This window comes from Hippocampus bargibanti, linkage group LG03 (genome assembly GCF_051943395.1).
Source record: "Hippocampus bargibanti isolate YZ-2025 linkage group LG03, ASM5194339v1, whole genome shotgun sequence".
NCBI classification, from domain to species: Eukaryota; Metazoa; Chordata; class Actinopteri; order Syngnathiformes; family Syngnathidae; genus Hippocampus; species Hippocampus bargibanti.
The window spans coordinates 27,011,696-27,021,926 of NC_142736.1; the positions used below are offsets into that span (position 1 = coordinate 27,011,696).

Consider the following 10,231-nt stretch of genomic DNA (forward strand, 5'->3'; position numbering starts at 1 on the left):
CACATGATGTTATCGAATCACTCAGACAGGTAGCTAAATAACCTTTTCGCCTTATGCCACTCAAACTGTTGTCCCTTTTACATTGCCAGTGGAAGCCAGCATTCACAGCATTGGGGACAAATCTCCTACTTTCAGAGCAAACGCGTGTGGAATAATTCTGTTACCACCCTGTTATTTGGAAAGCCATCGTCTCTATTTTACAGTATATCATACCAAATTCTATTCGACGCGGACATTTTAAAACATTGAAGATTGTGGAAAAGGCCATATATAACCAGGACGTATTTTAAATGTAGGTATACACTTTTTTAAACATAATTTCCACGTGAATTCAAAGGTGGGGTTTCTAGTCAAGTTTGTGGTTTCAAAGTAAAAAGTGTATATGCTTGTAACAGTCTCCAGCCAAACACAGCTGCTCTCATGGCAGTTGACCTGTTGCTTGTTTCCGAGCCCTCACCCACGACGACATTCCACAACGACAACACCAGGACGTCGTTTCCATGGATACGCTATTGTCAAAACGACAAGTGCGCGCACACTAAATTATTAGTTATTCAAACGTCGTCTCAATCCGCAGGCGACTAATTTCAACACCGCGCTTCAAAAAAAATCTGTTTTAAAAGGCCACCTCAAATTGGTAAGTAAACAAGCGTCGCAATAAATAGCATCGTGCTACGTACTGATAGTTAGCTTTGTGTTCTCAACGGTTGGCTTTAGCTAACGCAACTTTACAAGTATGACAGTTTTAAATCCCTTTCGCTTAACCAGGCAGAATTTCTTTTCAAGGCATATGTGAGTCGTGTGATTTTCTTTATTAGGGTTGTCCATGTACAACAGAAACACTTCAGCAGAGTCAGAAATGACAACTGCTGCCAGTGCAAGGAAATTCATCAAGAAACCTCCCATGTTTCACTTGACCTTTGCCACAGAGGTAAGGAATTTCAATTTCCCTTTCCTTAAGCAGTGGTGTTGATTCAGTCAACTATTTTTAACCATATTTTGAATCTGGACTGGTGAGTACCGATACAAAATAGCCATCCAGGTATCGAATCGATAGTATCGATCTGATTTGGTCCCATTTCAAGTACTTATTGCGTAACTGATTAAAAAAAAAAGCAAGAAGATATGCCAACAAACAAACATGACAGTTAAATCTTGACACGAATTCACTACAACTACAAATAACACCAACACGTGTATATATAGGAAAACTGCATTAATTAATTCATTCACTTAGACATGCAAAAATGTGTCCAGGATTTTTGTCACTGTCACTTGAATTTCAGAACCCACAAAATCCTGAGTTTTAGGACCGCATAAACATAAACATTAAATACAGTGTTAGAAACCTTGGACACTTTTCTTTCATCCGAAAAAATAATAATTCCTAAATGTTATGGTTCTGGGTTATATGAGCTTGAAATGAGGGCAGCTGTCCAAAATACAATGCAATACATTTGAAACAAAGCGCCTACATGGAAAAAAGGGAAACGCAGCCTCCTTGTGGAAAAGAAAAAAACATCGGCACCCAAGCATGATAAAAAACAAACCCGAGCAAATTCGGGAATTGCCCTCCATATCATATTTTCAATTCCCAAATTAATTCGTGAATGGCAGTGAATGAGTTAAAGGAGAACCGACGCCTCTGGACAAGTTGTGTCCATAATTTGAAAAATCAATTCAAATGATTTCCACTGAGCTTATTTTACAAAGATTCCACGGCATATAGCTATATTTTACATTTTAAGACTCGTGCTGAATATTCAGGAAGTCTTGTTTTCGAGTTGATGACGATGCCTGACGTGACGTCATGTCTGGAACGCCCCTGACCGAGGAAGCGACACACAATGCATTTTGGGTACTTTGTTTGGTCTGAAAACTTCGTGTTGATCCGTGTTGATGGCAAAATTAGAAGGAAAAAACAAATAACACGATGGTGAATTGTTGTTTGTTGCACCAAGACTACTATTTGATACTAGTTGACACAAACTCCCAGCAGACAAATCAGCCCATTTCCAACAGAGCTTGGGCACCATCTTGTGCATCTTCTGGGCGCTACACTGGAGTCCAGACGCCTCAAAATGAGTCTGAAGAACTTCATTAATCGATTGCAAACATTTATGCTGTCATCTTCAGAACTATTTGTATCATATACATAACTGGATGAGTAACAAGAAAGCATCTTCTCTGAATTTGAAGACATTGTTTTCATTTGAGAGCAAGGCAAGATGTCCTGGCGTGACATCACGAACAAGAGGGCGAGGCCTTCTGAAACTGAAACTTTCTGAGTTCATTTTTAAGTAGTTTTGGGACACTTTAAGTCATTTTTATTGGTGTTTTGCATTTGACTAAAAATATCAGCCTGCGTGTTTTGGGTATTTTAGATGCTATAAAACGTTTTTCTGATGTCAGTTAGGAAACAAATATGGTGTCCGTTGTCCTTTAATGTATTGGATCACACAATGCATTCTCGCAATCTGTTGCATATTATACAGACCTCTACCGCGACAGACAAACAAAAGACATCCATTTCAGTACAGCATTTTTTTTTTTTCGAATGAAGGATACAACATGGAAAATCAATTTCAGACAGTATGGGCCAGGGATATATTTTGAAATGAAATATATTCTCAGAGCTGCATTTCTTTTCAATGAAAATACTGTGTCCACCTTGTTTTGACTGTTGTCTGTGCCATCCTGCAGCTTCCAGATAACACCAATTGCCTGTCATCTTCAGATGATGGCGTGTACCTCAGCCTGGGTCACTCCGGCGGCTTTTCTGTGTGGCATGCTAGTAGTCTGAGCAGTGAGTCCGTGTGGCTACAAGACGGGCTGGAGATTACTTCTATTCAAATGATCCGCATCAGTGACGTTGCTTACTTGCTCAGCACAATTGACGATATGGGTTAGTCTTATGCACTCGTCCGTCCTGTGTCATTTGATGACATTTAAACTGCACATTCTGCATGACATCATTTGTGTGTAGGCTACATCTTCAGTGCCAATGAAAGTTAAATTGTGAAAACGGTGTCTCCTCAGGTATTGCCAGAGTCTTTGTGTTTAACTTAGAAAACATTTATCCCTTTACTGTTATTAACATGATGGTGAGTTTTGCGGAAACAGTGCTGTGGTTACATTCTTACAAATTGGGTACAGTATTTGATACACTTTTGTTTCGTTTTGTTAGGATGATATAAACAAGAAAAGTGTTTGCTTGTCTTTCGAACTATGTGAAGGAGGAGAACATGGTGTGATAATAATGAGGAGTAAGTTGGGTTATTTTCATTTTCATCAATCATTGTTTCTGTAGTTTGAATTCAGATTTCATATTTGAATATAACATTCAATGTCTCCTTTTCAGACAACAATGAAATTTGGCTCGAAATCTATTACTTTCCCATTCAGGACTGGCTGAGAGAGTTAAAGGTAGTCGAGTTTGATATTATAAATACCGGTAGAGTACTATTGAGTAGAGCAAACATTATGATTCAATATGTTCTATACTGTATCATAGAACATGATATAACATGTGAAAAAAAATTGACCTTCAAAATCAGACATTTTTTGCATCGCCTCCCTCCCCCACTTTATTGTACAGTGGACTCCTGCATACTCACATTTTGACACCAGGGATTTGCATATTTGATTCCCGCAATACTAATAGTTTTAAAAAGTTTTCCCTATTTGTCCCGTTTCTTGTAGAAAAAGCATTTTCAATGTTTTTTTTTCGCAGAATTTTTGTGGTTTAAAGAATAATCCCCTCCACCCCACTCTTTTTACTTTTCACAGTTGTCCCTATCCCCCGCGAATCTATGGGTCCACTGTACTCTGTATTATATGTATATGAATATTTTTGAATGAAACATGGACCAATTTGAATCATAATTGCACTTTTTTTTCCAGGATCCCAAAATTTCAGCAAACATGAAATGGTCATCTTCTGTTCGTGTCAATAGAGTCAATCCATCAACAGGTATTATTATCTTAAAAAAACACAATCTACTGGAGAATGTAGAAAATAACCTGGCATGTTTTTTGTTGATTAGCGGCAACCACACGAGAGCCCCCCACCATCTTGTCTCACTTTTTAGTTTTGGATGAAACAAGCGAGCCGCCAAGGTAAAACAAAAGCTTGCACAGGGTACTCTTGACAGTCTGCTGCTAATTGGGCTGACTCTTTTCCAGACAATGCACTGCACACTTTCTTCTACGCTGTGCTCACTCTTGCGAAAAGGAAAAAGCAAAGCCAGGTTTGTGTCAGAGAAGACATAATGGTAAAAAAAAACAATAAAACGACTTATGCATGAGTAATAATGTTCAAATAGTGTTCATTTAACAATCTCTAAGACTATTGTGAGCATGCTTGAGTTCATCATGTGTACTTGAAAGTGTCACGCTTTGCGAGGTGGTGGTGGTGGACCCCAAAAAAGCAACCAGGAGTGAGGAGGAGGGTGTATTTACAAATTGTATTAAAGTCGGCAGGAAAAAATCTCAAACAACAGTCATCCGAACAAAAAGGTCCATTGTAGCCAGCAAAACTAAGTAAAACATCCATCCATCCATTTTCTGTACCACTTATTCCTCATTAGAGTTGCGGGGAACACCCTGAATTCGCCCTGAATTTGCCAGCCAATCACAGGGCACACAAAGACAAACAACCATGTGCTCTCACACTCACACCTAGGGACAATTTGTAGTGTTCAATCAGCCTGCCATGCATGTTTTGGAATGTGGGAGGAAACCGGAGGACCCGGAGAAAACCCACGCGGGCCCAGGGGGAACATGCGAACTTTACATAGGGAGGCCGAACCGGGTCTCTTCTCTCACAAACTCTGCACTGTCAAGTCAGCGTGCTAACCACTCGACTACCGAGCGCCCTATTAGTAAAACATGACAAAACAAACCTGACAGGGTGAAACAAACAATGACCCGACACTGAATGCTTGTGCCGGGAGTCCTTTTAACTGCCACTGATTAAAACGACCATCACCTGTTCAGCTGCAGGTGTGGCCCGTCAGTGCCACCAGTTGGTCGCAAACCGAAACGTGACAGCAAGCTGTATTGAAATTGTACATTTCAATGTCACACCAGGCAATTTACAATGTATATGGCAAGTAAACTCCAATGCACTGTTTCTTTATACAAGAAAGCCAGACTTCAATTTATAAACTTAAAAAAAAAAAGATTATATTCTTCTTATTATATATATTATGTTTCATCTTAAACAAACCTAAAGCGTTAGTGTTTAATATAATTTATTTTATCTCAATATTTGTTTACATTCTAATGATTTCAAATCAAAAATAAATCAACGATCGACTGAATAATTGTGATTTTCAGTTATTTCCAGGAAATATCATCAATCCCTCCCATCTCATAGGATCCCCGTACGCTGTTTGTTTTTGGTGGAACGGAAGTTACAATCTTCTCTACCTGATACTATCCAAAACCCCAAAAGCCAAACCAGGTCAATGCAGATACAATACAGCTTGACAGTCATCATTCATGCAAAAGCTGAAGTCCTGCGTCACTCACATCTATGACCTCTTGTGTTGCAGAGCAGATCCTGAAAAGCCCCCTTTGGTGCTTTGGCCTAACGCAGCTGAAATTATCTGCTCCACCGTCAGTCGGTGCACTCGTTTCATTGCGCTTGGCCTCAGCAATGATTTGCTGTGTGTCTGGGATAGGCTGTCTGGTGAGTATATCCATAATCAATAATCAAATTAATACAATCTCATTTTTACAAAATACTGTAAAAAAAGAAGTTGGAATTCCAAGTGATTTTTTTATCTTGATTGCATGTGAATCATCTTTGAAAGCCATTTTGTTGACATTTAGGACAGAGGTCCCCAACCCCCGGGCTGCGGACCGGTACAGGTCCATGGGTCATTTGGTACCGGGCCGCGCAGAAAGAATAAATAATTTACATAATTTCCATTTTATTTATTATCTGAGTCCGAACTATGTTTTATTTTGAAAAATGATGAAAATACACAATGGATTCACGTTTATTGTATTTAAAGGAAAGAAAAAAAACAGTTTCCATGCCTGTCGTATCATTTTATTTTGTTGTATTTATCTGCCGGTCTGTGAAAATATTGTCTGACATTAAACCGGTCCGTGGCGCAAAAAAGGTTGGGGATCACTGATTTAGGAGACGTGCCAGAAAAGATCCACATTCACACTTCCAACTAGGGACAATTTAGAGGGTTCCATCAACTCATTCATTGCCAAACGTGCAAAAATGTGTCCACTCCTGTGCAAGGGTTTTTGTCATTTCCACTCAAATTCCAGGACCAACAGAATATTAAGTTTTAGGACTACATAAACATTGCAACAATGCAACGTATGAAACCTTAGACTCTCTTCTTTTATCAGAAAAAAAGCTATTTCCTAAATTATATGGGTCTGGAGTTATATCAGCTTGAAATGAAGGCAAACACTGCCCCCTCGTGGGAGGAAAAACATTGCCAGAGGTCTTACCAGTGCTTTATCGTCCCCCCTCCCCACAAGAAAAAAACAAAACCCGAACACATTCAGAATGGCGCTCCATGTTCACTTCCAGAATAAATTCGGGAATGGCAGTGAAAGAGTTTGCGGAATGTGGGAGGAAACCGAAGCACCCAAAGAAAACCCACACTGGCATGCGCAGAACATGCAAACTCCACACAGGAAGGCTGGGATCAAACCTGCGACCTCCCCACTGTGAGGCCGACATGCTAACCACTGGTCCACCAAGCCACCCTTTTTTTTCTTTATGGGATTTTAAAATTGAAACCCTCAAAAACGGCATTTAACATGTCAGGATAAGCATGTCGGAAAATGGATGCATGTCAAAACCTTTTCGGTTTGATCTCATGAGCTAAGGCTGTCATTGGGTGCCCGTTAGACTCTATGTGGACACTTTTTGATGAAGTGTAAAAACTATAAGCTCCAAATTTCACTTTAGTGGCAAAGATAAATAAAAAATAGAGTGTGTTTATCCGAGCCAGCTGCTGTGACATCTGAAAGAAGCCCCCCTGCAGCTCTGGTACGCAGCTGCACATTTTATGATAGCGTGACCTGACGAAAGATATATTTAGCTGCCCCCCTCCAAGGAACTCAGGCGAAACACTATAATGAGGCTACATCAGTTTGTGGAAAGAAAAGCGTTTGATTGACTGCTAAGGTAACAGACAATGTGAATCCCTTCAATTTAGCTACGAGGCTGTGTGATTGTGACTTTGTCATATTTATCTTGCCTCAGGCTCTCCGTTGTCCATCACCGGAGTCTCAACAGACAGTGCCTTCCTCAGGCAGCAATTTGTGGATTACTGGCCCGCGTGCTCCGATAATACACAAACTTTAATTGCGGGTGAAATCCACCTTGTGACGCTTTGTGAGAGCGGAGCCGTTCACGTCATCAGCACCGGCCGAGGAGCAACGACCAGCACTGAGCAGCTGTCTCCAAGGTTTCCAGAGCTTTTCATTCTTTGAAAATATTGAACCCGTAGATGATCATTTTAACCCTTCTATACGTTTGGGGCCTGACATTTTGTACCGTGGGCTCAGCATATAAACGAGTGCATCATTTTTTTGTGCCAATGCAAATACCTCGTTTGGCAATTTGACAGAAAGTATTGCACATAAAGGAGTTTTTCTGCTACATAGGCTGTTTTTTTTTTACACACTCCCCTGGCCCACCCGTTGTCTTCTCTACAGCGACCCCTAATTCATTCCCACCCAAAGATGAGTTTGTAATGGCCGATAGATTCGACATGACAAAACACTACTTATTTCAAAATGAATACAAGATGTAAGGGTTTTATTGTTCACAGACAATTTTGATTCAAATAAATTTTCATTCCTTATTTCATGCGCAGGCCAAAAGACAGCGGCGACTTGCCGACTTTTATTGCATCTGTATCCTTCCTTCAAGGCCTGGTAGGGGAAACACTGTATTGAAAGCGCAAATGTTGAATCAAACTTTTGCCAAACTTGTTTTTATTCTCTTTTGCATTTCTGGAAAAAGTTACTGGTGGTGCGCCGAAATGGGAAAATGTTCCTGCAAGATGTCGTCAACAATGCCACGGTGTGCGTCATGAGCCTTCCTGCTCATCATCAGTTGGCTGACCCCTGCAATCCCATCTATTCTTTGAATGTCAATCAGCGAATTCTCTTCATACGAGGTACCAAAAAAATAAATAAAAAGACAAACTCCTGCCGCATATAATCACTAAACTGTAGAGAAGAGAGCTTGGCAGTTGTACTTAAGATGAAATGATGAGTCGCAGAGGCCTTTTTAGACAAATTCTGGAGAATTGTTATTTCTAATTATATACTGGACCCTCCGCACCCTGCCCACCACCTTTTCCAGCTACTCCCCTCAGGCAGGCATCCCGTTAAAATCATTGTAGCTCCAACTATCAGAATCAGAATCAGAATACCTTTATTCTGATTCTGATAGCTATGTACTCACTCAAACCACTGTATACTTGATACTTGGCACATTGTCTCGCAGTTGTTCCTGAGAGGGACCACTTACATTACAGGACAACCGACGCCTCCGGACACGTTGTGTCCATAATTTGTAAAATTGCTTGAAATTACTTCTACTGAGCGTATTTTACAAAGACTCCACCGCATATAGCTATATTTTACGTTTTAAGACTCGCAATGAATATTTAGGAAGTCTTGTTTTCGAGTTGGTGACGATTCCTGACGTGACGTCATGTCAGGCACGCCCCTGACCGAGAAAGTGACACACAATGCATTTTGGGTACTTTGTTTGGTCTGAAAACTTTGTTGATCCGTGTTGATGGCGTAATTAGAAGGAAAACACATAAATAACGCGATGGTGAATCGTTGTGTGTTGCACCAAGACTACTATTTGATACTAGTTCACACAAATTTTTGGGACACTTTAACTCATTTTTATTGCTGTTTTGCATTTGACTAAAAATATCATCCTGCGTTTTGGGTATTTTAAGTGCTATAAATCGTTTTTCTGATGTCAGTTAGGAAACAAAAAAAATTGTGTTGGTTGTCCTTTAAGGAATTCGATTCGATTAGATTAGATTAGATTAGCCTTTCTTAGTGTCCTCCATACTTATTTGTCTTGTGTTTTTTATGATCATACTAGTGCAGCGTGTTCTACCGGAGACAAATTCCTTGTGTGTTCTACATACTTGACCAAACTTTCTTTAGATGCACTAATTCTCCCCTCCAGCTGACCAGCAGCCCATCCCTGGCACTTCCTCCCTCGAAGACCACAGTCAGAGTCACCTGCTCATGCTGCGTTTTGATGAGCATGATGCCATCAAGCCGCACTTTGTTTCACATTCGGGATCTCCGTGGCAACAAAAAACAAGCGTAATTACTGGAGAGGAGGCCTGCAATTTGTATCTCCAGCAAAGGTGTGTAAAATCGCATTTCATTGCCTTTGCCCACCCTTGATGTGATTAGTATTACTTTGGAATCTTTTGCTAAGCTATAATTTGTTGACGATATTTACAAGTCCACTTGAATTTTTTTGCATTCTTTTCACTTACAGAGCGTTGTCAATGGACGAGAGGCACAAAGCAATAACGCAGACTTGGAAACGACTGCAGTGTGCCACCACGACATAAAAGCGTAACAGCAATTCTTTTCAACTTTAAAGGACAACCGACACCATTTCTTTGGTTCCTAACTGACATCAGAAAAACGTTTTATAGCATCTAAAATACCCAAAACGCGCAGGCTGATATTTTTTGTCAAATGCAAAACACCAATAAAAATGACTTAAAGTGTCACAAAACTACTTCAAAATGACCTGGGAGATGATGAGTTTCATAAGGTCCCGCCCCCTTGTTCGTCACGTCAGGTCAGGACGTTTTGCCTTGCTCTAGAATCAAAACAATGGCTTCAGATTCGGAGAAGTTGCTTTCTTGTTACTCATCCAGTTATGAATATGATTCAAATAGTTCTGAAGAGGAAAGCATAAATGTTTGTAATCGATTAAAGAAGTCCTTCCGTATCAATTCGAGCTGGGTTGCAGGTTTACTGGCGGCCCGGTAGTCGAGTGGTTAGCACGCCGGCTTCACAGTGCAGCGGTCGCCGGTTCGCGTCCCGCTCTAGCCTCCCTGTGTGGAGTTTGCATGTTCTCCCTGGGCCCGCGTGGGTTTTCTCTGGGTCCTCCGGTTTCCTCCCAGGCAGGCATGCATGGCAGGCAGATTGAACACTCCAAATCTTCCCTACCTCCCACATTCCA

The 10,231-nt window shown here is 40.6% G+C and overlaps 1 protein-coding gene across 5 annotated transcripts; it reads left to right on the forward strand.

Moving 5' to 3' along the window:
- The first annotated feature begins 43 nt into the window (after positions 1 to 43).
- wdr93 (WD repeat domain 93) lies at positions 44 to 10,225 on the forward strand. 5 transcript variants are annotated; one of them, XM_088992882.1, is made up of 17 exons: positions 44 to 292; positions 396 to 637; positions 819 to 931; positions 2,704 to 2,905; positions 3,040 to 3,104; positions 3,188 to 3,266; positions 3,362 to 3,426; positions 3,904 to 3,973; positions 4,047 to 4,119; positions 4,186 to 4,250; positions 5,341 to 5,467; positions 5,559 to 5,695; positions 7,247 to 7,451; positions 7,863 to 7,923; positions 8,012 to 8,168; positions 9,209 to 9,395; positions 9,533 to 10,225. In XM_088992882.1, exons 3-17 carry the CDS (start codon positions 827 to 829, stop codon positions 9,606 to 9,608), a joined length of 1,674 nt encoding a protein of 557 aa, XP_088849008.1. In that variant the 5' UTR covers positions 44 to 292; positions 396 to 637; positions 819 to 826; the 3' UTR covers positions 9,609 to 10,225. The 5 variants fall into 5 exon arrangements, with proteins under 5 accessions (XP_088849008.1, XP_088849009.1, XP_088849010.1 ...); XM_088992883.1 differs by lacking the exon at positions 396 to 637; XM_088992884.1 differs by lacking the exon at positions 396 to 637 and having other exon boundaries at positions 2,738 to 2,905.
- Positions 10,226 to 10,231: the final 6 nt, after the last annotated feature.

Coding starts and splice junctions, on each gene's coding strand:
- wdr93 (XM_088992882.1), top strand. CDS start 827: ATGTACAACAGAAACACTTCAGCAGAGTCAGAAATGACAACTGCTGCC. Junction 3,974..4,046: donor TAGAGTCAATCCATCAACAG/GTATTATTATCT, acceptor TTTGTTGATTAG/CGGCAACCACACGAGAGCCC. Junction 5,468..5,558: donor AACCCCAAAAGCCAAACCAG/GTCAATGCAGAT, acceptor CTTGTGTTGCAG/AGCAGATCCTGAAAAGCCCC.